Source organism: Lethenteron reissneri, chromosome 12 (genome assembly GCF_015708825.2).
Source record: "Lethenteron reissneri isolate LAM-NWPU_2019-01 chromosome 12, ASM1570882v1, whole genome shotgun sequence".
Classification (NCBI taxonomy): Eukaryota; Metazoa; Chordata; class Hyperoartia; order Petromyzontiformes; family Petromyzontidae; genus Lethenteron; species Lethenteron reissneri.
This window is the reverse complement of record NC_083790.1, coordinates 10,831,779-10,851,103: the sequence shown is the minus strand read 5'-3', so window position 1 is coordinate 10,851,103 and position 19,325 is coordinate 10,831,779. Positions and strand designations below refer to the sequence as shown.

At 46.3% G+C, this 19,325-nt stretch overlaps 1 protein-coding gene across 1 annotated transcript in view; it reads right to left on the bottom strand.

The window, feature by feature from the left end:
- Nucleotides 1-19,325, bottom strand: part of LOC133341884 (collagen alpha-1(XXIII) chain-like) — a 135,683-nt gene that overhangs the window by 27,087 nt on the left and 89,271 nt on the right. The window contains exon 9 of the mRNA XM_061550697.1: nt 12,635-12,787. Coding sequence (XP_061406681.1) covers nt 12,635-12,787 — 153 coding nt within the window. The remainder of the gene's footprint in view (nt 1-12,634; nt 12,788-19,325) is intronic.

Here is a 19,325-nt window from a genome sequence, read left to right as displayed (position 1 = left end):
AAGGCATGCAAATCACCGCACGTGTACGCGAATTTTTTTTTTTACGAAAGACGCATTCATTGTTCCATTATATCCGGGAAGTTTTATGTATTCAAGCCACTGGGTAGGCTTGAGTTGAGTGTAATTGGACCAGGCAAAATGGAAGTTATTTCAGGGACGTCATCAATTAAGCCATCGCGCCTGCATTGCTCACTGGTGGTCCTGTCTGCCCCACTTGACCACAAATGGGGTAAGTGGCCCCAACGTTCGGCTGAAGCCGACCTGCGACCGGGATTTGAACCCTCAAGCTTCTCATTGTCTTTGAACAGTTTGAACAGTTTATTTAGAATTGCCCTGTGAGCTAAGAAGCTCTTGAATCGGGTTGATCATTGTAACCCACAGCACCGGACATCCAGGACAACAGTCGTCATCCTATGGTAAGATTGGGCTCTGCCATGAGAATGTGGAATTTACAGCACTGTTCAGGAGTACAGTGGGATTTCGCATCACTCAATTGCTAAATTGAGTATGGGAGACACCGTGACTTAGAATGTTACTGTCACAGTCCGGCTGGGTGCCATGACAGTACACAGCTTCATTCACAATTAAATATACCTCGAATTCAAATCCTGGTTGGGAGTCGACTCATCATCCCTCTGGGGTCAAATAAATCGGTGCACAATAAATTGAGTACAATTTCGTATTCAATTATTTGCTAACCTAAGAAAATTTTAAACCTCGATTTTTTTTCTGTCCAATGATATAGAGGGAAAGGAGGGGGACGAGAGGTGGAGGTGGGTGGGCAGAGGAGGGAAGGGACAAGACACAGTCCATGCTGGGTCGTCCCAGGAAGCATCTGGCATGGCTCGGATCTGATTTCTAACGGTCGTGGAAAGGTAGCAACACATTTCTGTCTGGCCAAGGTCACGTCATCAATCACCGTTGCTCACAAGTGCTACTGTTTTGTGTAGCAGTAGGTATAAGCAATCACTTTGGATTGTTGAAACTTGGATCGTTGAAACCCGTTAATTTAGCAACCCTCCATAGAACCACAGGCTGCTGGGGAGAAGTGCATTGTGGGGCTGACAGCTCTCTCTGCCAATCAGCGCGATGATTTATAAGGGCGGCCACCAGGGGCTTTGTGGAAATGCCTCCGTGGGGCCGGCTAAGTACGGGGCGAGCGCACGGGCCCCAAAAGTGCAATTCTGACAGCTCTCAGCGACGCGTCGGCACCTTTCGGGTGTGGGAAAGCCGGCCAGATCGGGCCGAGCCCCCGCCTGGGAGGGCGCAGAAGACGATGTGTCGAGACGTTTCCTTCCAGGAGGATGAATTTTAAGAAAATTCTCAATGCTCCCAGCGCCCTGGGTTACGGCACTGAAGCTGTCAAGACGTCACGGCGGGATCATCAATCAAACATTTACAGAGCGCCGGCTCAAAGACTCTGACCACCACCGCCACCGCCTCTGGCAAACACTGCGGTGGCAACTCATTGAGGGGCTTAGAGAGCTGACGTTGTGCCCGTGCCATAGTTCGAAGCTCCTAGGTTTGAATCCAGACTTCAGCCACCGGTGACTCAATATTAATACTAGAGTGTGTTGACGTTTTGTTTATTATCTCAACGTTGTGACCAATAACACTATGTAACACAATTGTTGTTCCTGGGTCGTAAGTGTTATTTAGTAATTTTTAATGCATTAAAAGTATAGAAAATGGCTATTATTCCCAACAAACTATGCTTTTGTGACCAGGACAGTGATATTTTGAAATTTACCTATTTCAATGAAAAAACGGGCGAATTTGTGTCCTTTCATTCACATTAATTCAGAAAAATAATATATGAATGAAAATTAACATGTATTTATACTAAAGTAATACAACAATGACTACAAAAGATTTAGAAGTGAGTAGTTTTCGAGATTTACGATTATACTGTAAATCACTATCATGAATCAGCGCCCAATTGTAGTCTCCCATCATGTTCTCGTTATACTGTCCTTGGTAGTGGCGTTCAAAGTCCCGTATATCCTGGTGGAAGCGCTCGCCTTGCTCCTCCGAGTACGCTCCCATGTTCTCCTTCAATTGATCAAGATGAGCATCAAGGATATGAACTTTGAGGGACATCCTACAGCATATTGTGCCATAGTTCTTCACCAGAGTCTCAACCAACTCCACCTAGTTTTCGACCTTGTGATTGCCCAGGAAGCCACGAACCACTGCGACAAAGCTGTTCCAAGCCGCTTTCTCCTTACTAGTGAGCTTCTTGGAGAAACTTGGTAAAACCGCCTTGGAGACCCTTCAGGAATGCCACCATTTTGAAGTCTCCGATGACCTCCCAGCTATACTCATCATACTTTAAGGCGTCCAGCAAGGTCTTGATGCTGTTGTAATCCTCTTTGAGGTGCACCGAGTGAGCCAGGGGAAGAGACGGGTACTTGTTACCATTATGGAGCAGCACGGCTTTGAGGCTCCTTGATGAGATGTCAAGAAGAGGCGCCACACATTCTGGTTACAGGCGATTCCGATTGCCTTGAACATACTGGTCACATTGTCGCAGAAGAGCCCATCTTGACGGGTGAAGAAGCTGCAAAAAGGTTGGTGACGCTTCCTCTGATCTGCGACTTGCACACTTTCATCCAACAAGTTCCACTGCTTGAGCCTAGACGTCAAAAGCTTGGCATTGGACTTGGTGAGACCAAGATCTCTAATCAAATCGTTGAGGTCTTTTTTTGGTGGGGGTAGTATGGGTTTCTCTCCTCAGCTCCACCTCTGAAATTGTCATCTGGATCTTTTCTTAAGACGGCTGCTCTCTCTCCAGAGGAGTGGGCACAGGGAGCTCATGGCAGTGTGGCACTGGGGCAATGGATGAAGGAAGGTCCGGATACTTGATAGCAGGTGCATTTTTGCCAGTCCGAAGTTTGGAAGGGTCCTCCATGCAGAAGTAGCAGTTGCTTGAGTGGTCAGTGGGTTCCAGCCAAATTCTTGGGATAGCGAGTTTCATGGCTCTCTTTTCCACTCTGTACCATCCAACAAAAATACATTTATTTGACCCATGACTAATGTACAGATTTGTATCCACTTGGGCAGCTGGAAATAAACTGAACTGGTGGGCGTAAGGCCCCTGTATTTATACTACTATTTATATTACTGGAAAGTTCTAGAATGTTCTAGAAGTTACTCCAAGTTTACTCAGCACTGAATTTATCTGGAATGTTTTGGAAAATAGGTAAATAAAAAAATATCACTGTCCTGGTCACAAAAGCAATGTTTGTGGGGAATAATAGCCATTTTCTGTACTTTTGAGGCATAAGCAATTAGGAAATAACACTTACTACCCAGGAACAATTTTTTTGTTACACTGTAATTTGTCTTAGCTCAGCTAAGCTACGTTTTATTTTTTATAAACTTAGCCATAGGGGCTAAAATGTGAACTATATTTGATGATTGAAATTACTTTCATGCAGAGCGTTTAATAACTGCCAACTAGTATTGGTTAAGAACCATTTCTGTTATATCATGTTATGGGGTTGGTTATTTTGCAACTGGGTTGCAATAGGAATTACAAGGATCAACTCAGACCATCGTCAGTCTCTCTGCAGTTCAGAAAATGCCACAATTTTAGGGAAAATCTGCAGTGAACATCTTTTGGATAAACTGGCTCCTGCCACGGGAATGTGGAATTTCCATGTTTTGCCTCAGGGCTGCAAATGAAGAAGAGCACAATTGCATTGTGCGTTTGAGCCTGGAGACATTAATAAGCCCAGTTCAGGCGCTAGTGAATGATCGTTTTCATCACCGATGCTGACATCGGCGGTAAAGGGACAACTCTCTCGACAAAGGCAAAGATCTCCCGTATAGCCTGAACATACTTGTTGGGGCAAGTGCTGTTAGCGAGCACCTATGAAGGCCGGCACGGCACACGAGGGGGTGGGTGGCCAACACCACGCTGACCACCCACTACCTAGGGGAGGCCCAGGACTGGTTCAGATAATCGTCACTGGTGTTGACCGTGAGCGGGAATCGAACTTTAGACACCGAGTTCATAGCGCAGTGTGGCGCTAAACGCTACACTACTGCTCCCCACAACTCGCCAGAGTGATCAGTTTCAGCCACATCATCATCATCAATGTAAATATGGGCCTTTTGCTTGACTTTAAATAAGGTTCGCCAAGTACGGCTCGTACGTACACCGGGGTGGAGCGGTGGCCCCATGGTTCACGCACTGCGCCATGAACCCAGCAGCCCAAGTGCGATTCCTGGCCACAGCTAACATCAGTAGTCGAGTGATATTTGAACCAGGCTTGTCAGTCATTAGTCAGCACTCACCAGAGTGGTGAAGTATGCTTGAAAAAAATTATCATTAGTTACATAGCAAGGGGAAGACATATATCCTCCAGTGGATTCAAAAGGGCTGAATATTTTTTAAAATTGTTAAATACGCATACAATATTTGAAAGAGTATACTGGTTAATCCGAAGCCATGCTTAGGAACAGAAACATTAATTGTGAAGGGAAACAATGCGTGGTGTACGCAGCACCACCATCTGCAGTACAGTGATACATCGACACGCAAACCATTTAAAACATGTTTTAACATTATTTCCCACCGATTGAAAAGGTGAAGCATTTGCAGTCAATAATCAATAAAAGCACTGCGACGGAATCTCAAAGCACTTTAAATCGCAGACAACGCAACACACCGAGGGAGAATCAAGCAAACCTCTCTTGCCAGGGGATTCACAAGACCAAAGAAGACAAAGAATTCCGGAAAACACTGGGCAAAGAACCGATAGAACGAGACGAACCCACGCGCACACACAAACAACGCCCCGGGAAACTACAAAGTCCAATGATGAGACAAATCTCCGGGAGACTCAATATTCGCTATGCGCTGGCAGGTAGCGTACATAGAGCATGGGCAGCAGCCCCCATGCCACTGCCAACTTGACGGATGATGTGAGAGTGGGAAATCAAGCATCCTGAGTCCGTGTGGTGGCGAGCTCCTGCAAAATCTCTCAGGGGGGGCAAATGTCTGGATGATTGATAAGGATATGGTCCACCCATGCAATGGATAAATTAACAGCTTAAGCATGTAAAGGCAACTTCACTTCTTTAATATTAATGAAAAATAAAGTGACTCTTACAATACATCTTGTTTGTTTCTATACTCACTATTAAAACAAACCACTCAAGTTTCTTTTATTAAAGATTCCACTAGGTGGCCACAAATTATATTTTTGGATGAAACGTGCTTACGTATGATGACGTAAGCACGTATGATGACGTAAGCACGTTAGGGCGAGCCCTCCCGGAAGCCATAGAGAATGCATTGGAGCGCCCCCCGGTCGAAAAAAAACATCTTTGAATGTAAGTCTAAGGGGCCACTCGGGGCGATTCTCAGCCGGAGTGAAATCGCCCAAAAAGAGGCGGTACTCCACAGAACGTGACATGACGCTGATTGGACTATATCCAGAGGCTGCAGTGACGGCTAGCGTGACTCTGTGGTTCAATGACATTGGTGGTGCGTCGCCCTAACGCCCTAATGAAGAAACCGCCCCTGGTGGCGAGTGGTGCCTCCAGGACAAGCTGCTTGCCTTCCTGCCTCCCTCCCTGACTGTGCTGGCTGAAAGAGGTGCAAGCTGCCTGCGCCAAGAGGGGCAGCACGTGGGCCGCTTACGTCGGTATCGGTGGAAAAACAAACGAAAGTCTTCAAATAAATTAGATAATTTAATTGCAGAAGTTCAACAATCATACATACACACGTCCAAGTACGGCGATTGAAGAGATCATGCTGAAGCATGAGAAGGCTCTTGACGTAAATCAGTGTGCACCTAACGAGTCGTCTATTTACTGAAGCAAGTCTCGAACAAGCCTCCGTATCTGTTTAGATTGTCCTGCGCGGGATGTTTGATTGGGTGCATGCGTACTGAAGGAGAGTGAAGTGCCTGGACATGTCACAAGTCAGACTGTTCTGTATTCTTAGGTCTTTTCGGTAAAGTCACGTAGGTAAAAAAATTAAAATTAATAAAAGTAAAATAAAAAATAAATAAAAATCACGACGTTTCGGAGGCACAAGCTTCCGTCTTCAGGTGGAACCGTCACAGCACGATAGCTGTATCAAGTAAGATACATTCCAAGAAAACAGTCATTGTATATATACTGGTTGAGAGTGGGAGACTTTTTGTACTTGCTGTACTGCCTTCTAAGGGCCACCACAATGTCACCTTCCCAGCTTAACAGACTGTTGGGGCAAGTGCTGTTCACGCCGATGAAGGCTGCCATGGTACACGAGGAGGTGGGTGGCCAGCACCAAGCCCGACCGCCTTTGTCTCCCCAGTGGCGATGTTTTTACACACCGAGCCAGGTACTCATTCGAGGCTGAGTCGACCTAGGGGAAGCCCAGGACTGGTTTAGATAATCGCTACTAGTGTTTGGCCGCGACCGGGAATCGAACTCGGGTCGCCGGGTTTGTAGTGCGTCGTGCTAACCGCTACACAATCAAGGCCACCAAAATGTGGCCAATCCTTGCTACTTGTGTTCCTCCTCGTTACGGTCGAGTTCAAATGAAACACTTTAGCTCAAGTTTTGGAGAACCTGTGAGAAAATAAACTAAAATTTAAAAAAACTCGCAAATTCTGAGAAACTAAAAAAAACACAGAGGAGTTGTGAATGAGCCTAGATTTGCAGCAGCGTGGCATTTTTACAGGTGCTGAATGTGCTCCAGAATCACCCATCTGTTCACAGTTCACAGGAATCAACACTCACTCACGCCTGTCAGCACGATGATGCCACTCACCTGTGTGTCGAGACACACTCAAGTCAAAGCGTCTCTCTGCGCAAACGAACAGAGTGGCAGCACTCATCCTTCTCTCTCTCTGCGGCCTTGAGCCAGTGGCAGTAATTCCACGTTCGCATGGCGGGGGTCAGTCTTTCTGTATGATGATCATTGTTGACTTTCCACAAAGTAGTGCCTATTTTATTGACCCCCCCCCCCCCCAGGGGATGATCACCCCCAACCCAAGATTTGAACTTGAATCCCTCTAATTATGAGTCAACAGCTGTAAGTGCAAGGTCACCCAGCCGGAACATTTACTGATAGCTATAGAAACTGCCATTCACAAGTTCATATGTAAAATACATTTGCAATCAATTGGAGGGAATAACTTGGTGGTTGATGATTACATGACATGTAGGCAATATACAGTGCCAAGAAAAAGTCTATGAACCCCAATGTTATTTATGGAAATTACATAGTTTTACCATGATAGCCGTCTTGAATCAAAACTGGTCTTTACTTAAATATCTAATAGGATTTATATTAACCAATTCCATGTCTTTTGAAAAAAAAATGATGTATGAATTAAAAAACCAATGAGTAATTAAGGTTCAGGGTATGTGCAAAAGTAAATTAACCCCTGGTTTAATGAGCTCAATTAAGGTAATAATTCGAATCAGGTGTTTCATTAAATAAGTAGACCTTCAGGGGTGAGTTTGGGAGGCCCCACCCTATATAAATATCAGAAATGTTGTGAGTTTGGTCTTCACCATACAGAACAAGTCATGCCACGATCAAAATAAATCTCCGAGGACCTCAGAAAAAGAGTTATTGATGCTCATCAGTCCAGAAAGGGCGCCACCAATACACTCTCAGACAGATAGTTTATAAATGGAGATAGTTCAAGACCACAGTCACTCTCCCCAGGAGCGGTCGTCCTACCAAAACCTCTCCGAGAACACACCGGAAAAGCATCAAGGAAGTCACAAAGAACCCCAGAGAAACATCCATGGACCTGCAGGCCACTCTCGCCTTGGCTAATGTGAGTGTTCATGACTCAAATATCAGAAAAATAATGAACAAGAATGGTGTTCATGGAAGGATAGCAAGGAGAAAACCACTGCTCTCAAAAAAGATCATTGCTGCCCATCTGAAATCCGCCAAAGAGCACACAGATGAGCCACAAGACTTCTGGGACAATTTTTTCTGGACAGACGAAGAAAAGGTAGCACTTTTTAGCCTCAATGAGAAACGTTATGTTTGGCGAAAACCCAACACTTATTTTGAACAGAAGAACGTCATCCCAACCGTGAAGCGTGGTGGTGGGAATGTGATGGTTTGGGGCTGTTTTGCTGCCTCGGGACCTGAACGGCTTGCCATCATTGACACAACCACGATGCATGCATTGTATCAGAAGATTCTAAAGGAGAATGTCAGGTCACCTTTCCGTGAGCTGAACCTAACCCGAAAGTGGGTATTGTAGCAAGACAATGATCCTAAACATACAAGCAGATCTACAAAAGTATAACTGCAGAAGAAGAAATTCCACATTGTACAATGGCCTAGTCAAAGTCCGGACCTAAACCCCATCGAAATGTTGTGGCAGGGCCTGAAGCGAGTTGTCCATGCAAGGCAACCCTCAAATATCACCAAGTTTAAGGAGTTATGTAAGGAGGAATGGGCCAACATTCCTCAAATCCGATGTGAGAGACTGACCAATGGTTACAGGAAATGCTTAGTTGCAGTTATTGCTGCTCAAGGGGTTGTCACTAATTACTGAATCTAAAAGTTCACATACTTTTTCACACATGGTTATTAAATTTAGAATAATTTAAGGATGAATAAATGTTGAAAAAGTATCATGTTTTGTGTAATTTGTTTAATCAAGTTATCTGTATCTGGTATTAGGACTTATTAACATCTAATAACATTTTTAGTTTGAAATAGGTAAAATATATAAACATCCTAATGGGTTCACAAGCGTTTTCTCGGCACTGCATGTTATAATGTAAGCACATTAATAATAATAACAAAAATATGTATTATTTATACATTATTTCAGACCACAATGTTTGATGTATGGGTCAACACAAGCCAAAAATTAGAGATTTAATATGCTTAGGATTGAGTAAAATAGTAAGAAAGACTCAAACAAAACCAAGGCAATGCATTATTTTTTTTACTTTAAAAGCAGCAGGAGGCACATTCCAAACCTGCCGACACAGCTGCCTTGTTCTTAGCTCGTGAACTGGTCAGTGAAGCTACCCTTACTAAGAAATCGGAAACTTCTTTATACACATGTTTTAAGGTTTCCAGGTTACCTTTAATGACAAAATTCAATTCAGAAATCGCGCCATATTTTCCACCAACTGGAGTATTCCACGACAAAACTTTGGCCGCTGATTAGTTCCCCTAATTTCTTCATAAAACGACCACAATTTTTTTCGCCTAATGAAGTTATTTCTTCTGCGGATTTACGTTGGCCTGCGTTTCAGTTTTGATTGGCGTCGTGGTGGCTCCGTTCAGCCGAGGCATCTGCGAGCGCTGCCAATGTCCCCCCCATGCAACGCATGCCAGGTGCGGCCACCAGAGAACGGGCCCAAACGAGACGCGCGCTGCATTCACAACACCCGCCCCCACCACCACCACCACTACCGCACACCACCCCCAGCCCCCACCACCACCACTACCGCACACCACCCCCAGCCCCCACCACCACCACTACCGCACACCACCCCCAGCCCCCACCACCACCACTACCGCACACCACCCCCAGCCCCCCCCCCCACCACCACTACCGCGCACCACCTCCCAGCCCCCCCCCCACCACCACTACCGCACACTACCCCCCAGCCCCCACCACCACCACTACCGCACACCACCCCCAGCCCCCACCACCACCACTACCGCACACCACCCCCAGCCCCCACCACCACCACTACCGCGCACCACCTCCCAGCCCCCCCCCCACCACCACTACCGCACACTACCCCCCAGCCCCCACCACCACCACTACCGCACACCACCCCCAGCCCCCACCACCACCACTACCGCACACCACCCCCAGCCCCCCACCACTACCGCACACCACCCCCAGCCCCCCACCACCACCACTACCGCACACCACCCCACAGCCCCCCACCAACTCTGCAAAAAAAACGCACGAGGGTCGCCAAAAAAGCGATGCCTTATTTATAGCTGGAAACAAAGTAACGGTCAAAGGCGCAGCCCTGGAATTGATGGCTCATGCCGCTGTTTTGCAGAAGGGCCAAGCTTCAGAGAACCCCCAAAGGGGTATTTTGGCCTACTCGTTCACACTGCCCAGACGACTTGGAATTGATGGGGTATACCCACACTTCACCCCACCACACCGTGACCTGAAGATCGACGAACTGTAACTGCGGGGTGGGCAGAGTGAGGGGTGGTTTAAGAAACGTGTACCATCTTTCTTGGTTCTTTCGGTAAAGTCACGTAGAAGGGAAATAATAAAATAATAAAAATAAAACATAATACAATCAAATTCTCACGACGTTTCGGCCACAACGCAAGCAGCCGTCCTCAGGTGAAGAGAACCCATACTTTACCGAAAGAACCAAGAATATGAATCCCTGCAGTCACGAAAGCTTTAAATCGAAATTCAATGTGCACCATCGTTTCCAATTGCCGTGCCAGGGAATCCAACCGGCGCCCTCCAGATTACGAGGCCGCTGTACTCGCCGTTACGCCACGGTGTCAACCAACCGGATTTTATTTGAAAAAGGAAGCAGCCTTGCATTGCTTCTCCCACCACTTTTATAATTTCCGACGTACACTGTACATAACTTTGGCTCGTTGCATCTCTCCTGTTTTCTTTCAATCCTTCCAAAATGTATTTTGTGCTATACGGTTCGTCATAAATCACATGCTAAATGAACAAGTTGCAAAAATATTGCGTAGGTGTTTTTTAAAAATTATAACCATTATTCACGTGCTTGTGTTTCAAACAAAAACAACTGGTGCTCCATCGTTTCAACCGCCCGTGCTGGGACACTGATCTGGCGACCTCTACACTGCAAGGTCCGTGCCAGAACCATTGCGTTGGCTCGAAGTGAACATCGTGTGGCACAAAGAACTTTGACCTCTATGAATGCTCAACAACTGTGCTACTTCGCTCTGCATTCCAATTACTCGGGATATTCAGCATCGCTAAACTCACGTTAAGCACATGCAGCTGAGAACAGGAGCTTCTAAGCAATGGGTTAGGGTCCATCTCTAGTGGCGACGACGAGGAAGTGGTGGAAATTCTACATTCCCATGGAGTGAGCCAGTCTCTCCACGGAACATCGCCTGTTGACTTGCTGCGGCGAGAGCCATTTTAATTAACCTCGAGGGGAACGACAGCGTGAGTTTATTCCGATCGCGATTTCAACTTACGACCTTACGGTCGACCACATGTCGATGACATGTCGAACACCCTCACAACCAGTGGGTGCTTAAACGAGCATGAAAAATGTACGATAAAAACCGGACCCGGTAATGATGCTTCGATTCCAAGATTCACAATATACATGCATAAACGTTGTAAAGTGTCAATACATCATTGCTGTTGCTTCATATATGTTGTGCATAATGGGCCTAGCAATCAATGCAGCGATTCAGCAAACATGGAACGTTGGGCTAACGTTCGTCGAACGGTTCCAACCACATGCCAAGGTTGGCATGTTCATTTGAAGAATTGGGTGTGCTGCTTTCACCACAAATCTATAACACGTAATTTGATTCTTGAATTGAATCACGACCCTGAATTGGGACCATTTGATCAAGTGGATGGCTATGGGTCTGAAACGCAGCACGGAGCAGCCTGTCATCACCCGAGACGTACAGATGGATCAAACAAGCTTCAAAGGCGATGTAGATCGTGGAACATTGTTACGAATCAGATGACCTGTGAGTTAAACAGCACGTTTCCATGTAACGTCAACCGAGCAGTCTGCTCAGTGGCATGAAATGTGAAAAATCCCCGCATATTGAAACCACGTGTCTTTTAGAAAATTACAGGCAAGTACTAATGATATTAGAATGCCTTGTTACTATACAGAATTTGCCAATGAACCACGTCGTCCACATTGGGAAGGCCAAAGTCTCAAAGAGTAAGGAGGGAAACAATGCAGTGTACAACACCAGCCAATTTTATCGGCTTTTCACGTGAAGTTAATTGGCCGAGCGTTCTGTTGCAAGAGCACTTGAGTCACAATTGGGGGGCTTGTGAGTTTAAAATCCCAGTTGTGATTGACTTAGCCTATCATCCCTCCGGGTCCTATGAAATGAGTAGCACTTTGTGGGAAATCAACCGTCGTTGTTTCTACAGATAAAACTGGCCCTCTCTTAGAAATGCGACATTGCCACTGCTGGTTCAGCGTTTTCCACTGAGGATGAGAACCGCCCAAAACGTGTTTTGTGTTTAAAGGGACAGTTTAGCACCAAAGTATTTGTGAAAAAAAATCAGAAACGTAAACATCGACAGAAATTGACATTTACACCACTGCGCGCAAATAGGTTACTGGACAAAAACAAAACACAAACTGCTTTCAAGAACGCAGGAAACTACTTAACTATATTTTAGAAGTTAGCCAATGTCGACAAAATTGAGAACACATTGCCATACGTGAAAAGGTCACATTTGTGAGCATATTTCAAAAAAATAATTACAACGTGCACATATTTTGCACTCGATGCGAGCAGTGAATTGGTCAGGCCGGATATGTGATGGTCAGAAATGCCACGTTGTATGGTCAAACAAAACGAACGTACATTTTCGCCAGCATCCCAAGTGAATTATGCCAGATACAATATAACAAAAGAGGGCACGTCCTGCTGGCCTTGCTATGGCATTTATAGTCGTACCTTGAGCCCAGGGGGGCCACGTGGGCCCTCTTGCCCTGCTTTGCCGGGCAGGCCTTGAAATCCTTGTGGCCCCTGCGGACCAGTGATGCCCTGGGGGCCTGGGAGGCCAATTGGCCCAGGGGAACCAGATGAGCCAGGGGTCCCTTGCGTGCCCTGAATGACATGGAGACAACAACCACACAATTTTAATGTCATGGGAAAGCGGGAATCAAGGGAATAAAACAGCGTTCTCCATTTCAAGGCCTCGCGGGCAACTGGTGGCCCCTGGTGGCCTTAAGTGCAGCCCTTGACGTGCGGTCCCCGACAATACACAAATAGTGAAAACACCCCTTGCGGGCGGTGTGGCGGCCCTCACGCTGATGATGTCTTCTCGGCGAAAGTGGCCTCCCTCTGAAGATTAGTGGAGAACACCGGAATAAAACATTTCCGAAAAAAAGTTCAATAATCACCAAAACAAGTACTGTGGAGAACTCTCTTTCAAAAAATTATTATCAATTATCTACTGTCAAGTGGGGAGCGATGTCTTCTGGAAGATCGTTCTAAACAGCTGGCGGTATCTTCTCTCCTCTGGGTGGTCATGTATCACTTTAGAGAACTGCTTTATGGATTAACAGATATCCCGATAAGTGTTGCTTTAAAGTAGAGGGCAAAAATGTGTTTGTTATAATCTGGAAAAATGGTTTAGGAAAAAAATGCCTTACATTTACTGGACAGAGTAGATGGGATTGGGTGACAAGTGATGTTAGATGATGGACTTGCAGATATGCAATGGTTGATGGTCACAACCAAGTCACCAATGCTTCCACCAAAAAGCCATCACATTAGATTTGTTTTACAAACCACGTACTATAGAGTTGTCCACAGCATGGAAATAAACTCACGTTTTTTTTACTTCTCCGAGCTGAAATTCTTAGTGCAATCATCGGTTGAACAGGCTGTGCCCATTGAATCCCTGCCATTGAGAACTCACCACAAAAGGAAATCCTGCCTATATCTGAGATAGACACATGCGATTTGAAGCCAAGTTCTCACGTAGTGATCCCGACAAAGCCAAAGAATATATGCGCTCTAAATCCAAGCACTCAAGCCAGATCTTGTAACAGAAGCTGCTGCAGCCTCCGGGCAATCTTACAGACCTGTGTGACATGGTACAGAGGCGGGCACCCAGACATGCTGACCCAGAGACCCAGACACAGACTGGTCGGTCGGTTAGGTCATTGGCCCAGACTGAACAGCAAAAATCTACAATTACGGCTTGGACGTTAACCAGAGGCTGCGCACACTGACACGCGTTGCGCACACACTCATATATACACACACACACACTTGCACATAAACACACATGTACATACAAACATACTCGAACAAAGACAAAAATCTCCAGTACAACCGATGTAGACTGCTGGGGCACTTAGAAATGTATATGCGGCGCACGAGAGGCGTTGGTGTGCCAACACAATGCCAGCCACCTTTGTCTCCCCATGGCTTAAGAGCTAACTCGGGTTGCCGGGTTCGTCGCAGTGGACGAACCACGGTGCCACCGCTCAACCACAGACGCATAACACACCCATATGCCGCACACACAGATACATGCCAACATGGTCTACACAAATGCAGATACGGACATATACGTATGGACACGTAACCGTATGCAAACACATACATGTAACAATATGGACATCCACTCGCATGCAAAAACACAAAGGTCCCCTGTATAGCCTTTCACAGACTGTTGGGGCAAGTGCTGTTGGCGAGCACATGTTTGAAAGCCGGTACGGATAACGAGGGGGTGGGTGGCCAGCACCACTCCCAGCCGCCCTTGTCTTCCCAGTGGCGATATTTACACATCGCACCAGGTACTCATTTGAGACTGAGTCCATCTAGGGGATTCCGAAGACCGGTTCAGATATTTGTCACTGGTGTTGGTGGCCATGAGCGAGAATCGAACTTGGGGCGCCGGGTTAGTAACGCAGCGCACTGACCGCTACACTGACTCCACACAACCCACAGACACACGCATCAAGTTGTCGTCAGGCTGTAACGTCCCAGCTACTCTTGTCCAGTATTGGCCTCCAAACTCTGCAGCGTCGCCGCACTGCTGCCACCTCGCCAGTTGTTCTCATGATGCATTACGCCCCTTGATTCAATCTGCGCACACAACAGCCGCCACTTGCCACTACACGGCGGTGATGTCACCAAAGCGCTTGTGCCAGGCTAGGTCCACCTTGAGGCCACGTGAAGTGTGGATGGGTCGCTGATGGGTGACGGGACAGACCCAGGTGCTATGGATCGACTGAGGTGACTGGCAGATGCACCACCTGTGCTCCCCACTGCGCCAACTTGCTGTGTTATAAGCCACCTGGAGATGTGATCATTGTTGTTGGAAGGCAACTGCTCAGCTCTTATTTTAACAGCTCAGCTCTTTTGTGGACACATGATGATGCTGGAGGTAATCTGCAGCGAAATGTCGTGTAAAATTGTCAAACATGTTTGCTTGCTTTCAAAATTCCGTTTTTGCTGATAAAACCAAATTTATTTACATATTTCTAGATTTGAAGCTTTCGTGACTGCAAGGATTCATATTCTTAGGTTTTTTCGGTAAAGTCACGTTTACATATTCCGTGAAAAATTACTTAACAGCTCATAGGATTCTTCCAGTATAAATACAAATTATGATTCTGAATCTAAACATTCTCTGAAAATTGTCTCTGTCGGGTGGTGGAGGGTTATAGTCACAAAAAACATCATACCTAAAATATGAATCTTAATGTGCCGTATGTGCAGAACCCCCTCCATTCTGCAACCACATTTGGGCTCGACACGCCTTTCCTCATTGTGCTGGGCAAGACAACTCAATAATCCTCCACTCGGGGCTTTCCTGGTCTCACGCCGAGGAGGGAGATGTCCCGGTAGTTGTTACAAACAGTGCGGTTGGACCGTTCTGCAAAAGAGGAACCACCAGGAGGGAATCGTCACAATCCTGCGGAGCCTCTCCTCTTTAACGACGATTACTGGTCCCACGAAATCGGTCATTAAGTGATTTGGTCGTTAAGCGAATATAGGAAATAGACGTTAAAGGCTGAATTCGTTTCGATAGCATCGAAAGTGACCTCTTTTCACCCGAAAAACGTAAGTTATAATACTTAAACAATGGATATTAATACGCAAAGATACTAGCAACATTATAAACACAAACTATTAAATGAAACAAAGTTAATCAACGCATTAATGAATATTTACTGCACCGACAACAGCCTGTCCTTAAAAGCGGAATGGTTGGTAAGCGAACACATTGGGTTCTATGGAGGCACTACACTCCTATACACTACACTATACACTACACTATAGACTACTATACACTACACTATACACTACACATTGGGCTCTATGGAAGCCCGTCGTTAAGCGACGAGTGGTTAACAGGGGTGGTCGTTAAGAGCGGTTTTACTCTATACTACTATACACTACACTACTATATACTACGCTATACACTACACTATACACTACTATACACTACACTATACACTACACTATACACTACACTATACACTACTATACACTATACTATACACTACACTATACACTACTATACACTACTCTATACACTACACTATACACTACTATCCACTACAATATACACTACTATACACTACGCTATACACTACTATACACTACTATACACTACACTATACACTACACATTGGGCTCTATGGAGGCCCGTTGTAAAGTTAACAGGGGTGGTCGTTAAGAGCGGTTCTACAGAAGATCATATAGGGTAGCCTGCACAAATTTCCACCCTGCCTCGGCAGCTCACTGGGGAGGTAATCTCTGCCTGGCCTTTTTCCTGTTCTCAGACTCTGGATCGCGCTTCAAAATTTCTGAACAGATGGCAACATCAGCCAGCCACTCACATGGGGTAGCTACTCCCTCCGATGCACGGATACCTCGGTTAACAAAGCCTCGGGGAACGAGGCTCCTTCATAACGAAATCAGCCGTGGCGCGGGCCCCTTCACCCACCTATTTTTTCAACAACAACAAAAATAATCTAAAAAGATTTCTTCAGAAATCATGCAAAGCGATTCCAAAGAGTAACATTTTAATTGTGCGTGTGCCCTGTGACCGCGACCAAGTGGAGTTTGTTTCCTGTAAAGTATCAGCAGCCAATCCCAATGCCTTCTGTTCATCTCCCTCTGGTAACGAAGTGTCTGGTAATGAAGTGACGTCATGAACCGCACCTACTTTGTTAACCGAGGTATGACTGTATTTGAGGCAAGGAAGTCCCAGCAGGGTCAACCCTACCTTGCCCCATGATGTTATCTCAGTTGAGGGGTTTACCCTTCCCCAAGACATCACGTTAATACTCAGCAAACCTGCAGACCTATTCCTGGGGATTGGAGATTGCATCGCCACTCGGCAAAAGGTGCGGTGCTGCAAGTAACTTTCTTCATGTCATTAATAAGTGATGTGGTTGTGAACTGATGAGGCAGTTTCCATCTCCTCAGCAACCTGCGACCACCACTCTTGCTTGCAGCACCGCACAGCCGCCTCTTTTTCCGACATGGGACGTTGTAGATTGTAGGAATCACTTCCTCTCAGCTATCTGGAACACCTCCCCCGTCAGGGAAGGTTTCTGGGGAGGTAGGTATTCCCAATGCTGTCCTAAACCTCACACATTTCCTCTTGATATCAGGAGGAGGCGGGGATGGTGCCAACTTCAGCTGCAAACATTTTCACTTGCAGTGTTCATCAGCTCGCCGAGACTAGGCTATTGTTGATATGAATGGGGTCATAGGTGGACACCCACCACGCTGGTAGAAGATTTTCAGATGCATTTTTACAGATGACAAGCCGATGATCAGTGGGCAGATCAGCTCCATGATAGGTCCTGGTGTCAAGGATTTGGGTCCGTAATCGCTCTTCCATCACTATATAGTCCGGGAGATGTTCTTGCTTGGACACAGCGTGCACCCACGAGGATGTGTGGATTCATGACTGCGGGATTAGCGTGTTGGTTATTCCAAGCCCATGGGCTGCACAACGTTATAGCAGCATCCTATGGTTGTTATTTCAGCTGATTTGGTCCATGTTTTTAAATAACTCCAGCCCAGGTGCCTGTGTCATGGCCCACTCGGGCATTTAAGGCATCCAATAGGATTACTCGATCCCGAGGAGCCAATTTAACAATCACCTGGGATAGGAGGTCATCAAAGGCATCTGACTCATTGGCTTTGCCAGTATGCCTCCACTGATGTTCATCTTCGGTGGGGTTATAAGCCACCACCAGAACCATAATTTCTCACCTCTCGTTGATGGAAGGGTGAGTCCACAGCAGCCTGGGACTCACAGCTTCCCACGCCTCGCCGCCACATTCCCACGTCACCTTCATTATTGTGTTCAGAAAAAGAACCACTCCCCGTTATTTGGCAGTTACCTACCTTGAGTGGAGCACTTTCCACCGCTTGAAGTGACTGGAGCCAAAAGCAGCCCACCAGATCACCGGTATTCCTCAGAGGTCCAGGCAGTACTGGTCCAGCTTCTGACAGAGTAATGGTAGCCTTTCCTATACAGTTAGTATTTTAACTTTCTAAATAGCATACCACAGTAGTTTCCTGCTGATTCTGGAGAAACCCTGAGTGGGGAGGTTCAATCTTGTCACCACCAAATGGGGTTTGGTCAGGAGGCGTCCATAGGCACCTGTCCTCCCGAGGCCTCCGGCAAAAGCTTAGTTTGATATTTGTGCGTGGTTTTGGTGATCTTGTTCGAGGCGGAGGAGTTACCAGCCCCTTACACCCGTCCAGAGCCCCGAATAGCCACTGTCATGGCTGAAAATATGCCATGCATGTAACAGCCGATTAGTATCAGTCTTTCCCCTAATTGCATTGCTCACAGCACACGACAGTGTTACTGACCAGCAACTGCGGGTGCACATAACATTTGTGACACACACACTCTCACATTAACACGTTTACACGGGGGCACACCACAACATTCGTGGGAATACACAGCGCCCGCTTGCTTGTGTAACTGGTTCGAGCTCAAAGCGATCCACTGCAGGTCTGCATGCTACGAGGCCCACGTCAAATAAACAGCGGAGCAAGAACAAAGCAGGCCAAGCAGTGCCCCTGAGGAACGCAATCTCCGTAACTGCTTTCCTCTCCTCCTCCTCTCTCTCTCAACATTCTCTTGCAACTCCAGCATTTTTTAGGGATTTCACCCCGACTTCCTGACTTCCGTTGCTGTTGAATCAAACAGTCGCCGGCAACCTTGCAACTCGAGGGAGAGAGAGAGAGAGAAAGAGGAAAGATAAACGTTGCAGAGCTCGCGTGAACCACAACGGAACAGCAGCGCAGTCTCATGGAAGAGAGGGAGAGCTCCTGCAAAGCTGCGGCCGTGAGCTCTGCACTTCAGGCTGACCTTGACTGCCATCTTGTAATGAAGATGCAGTGCATTGAAGGCAGAGTAAAGCTTAAGGAAGGATTCGGTATACATCTTAAGGGAAAAAAAACCGTTAAATAAGCACGCCCACCAACAACAAAAATATAAAAACGTCCAACGGTTTTGTTTAATTGCCAAAGGAAACAATATGTAATGCATGAGCCAATGGGAATTCCAGATTAATGTTTGCTATTGGCACTAAGTTAAACAATGCAACATTGCTCTGGACGACCCCTTGATCTATAAACAGTGGTT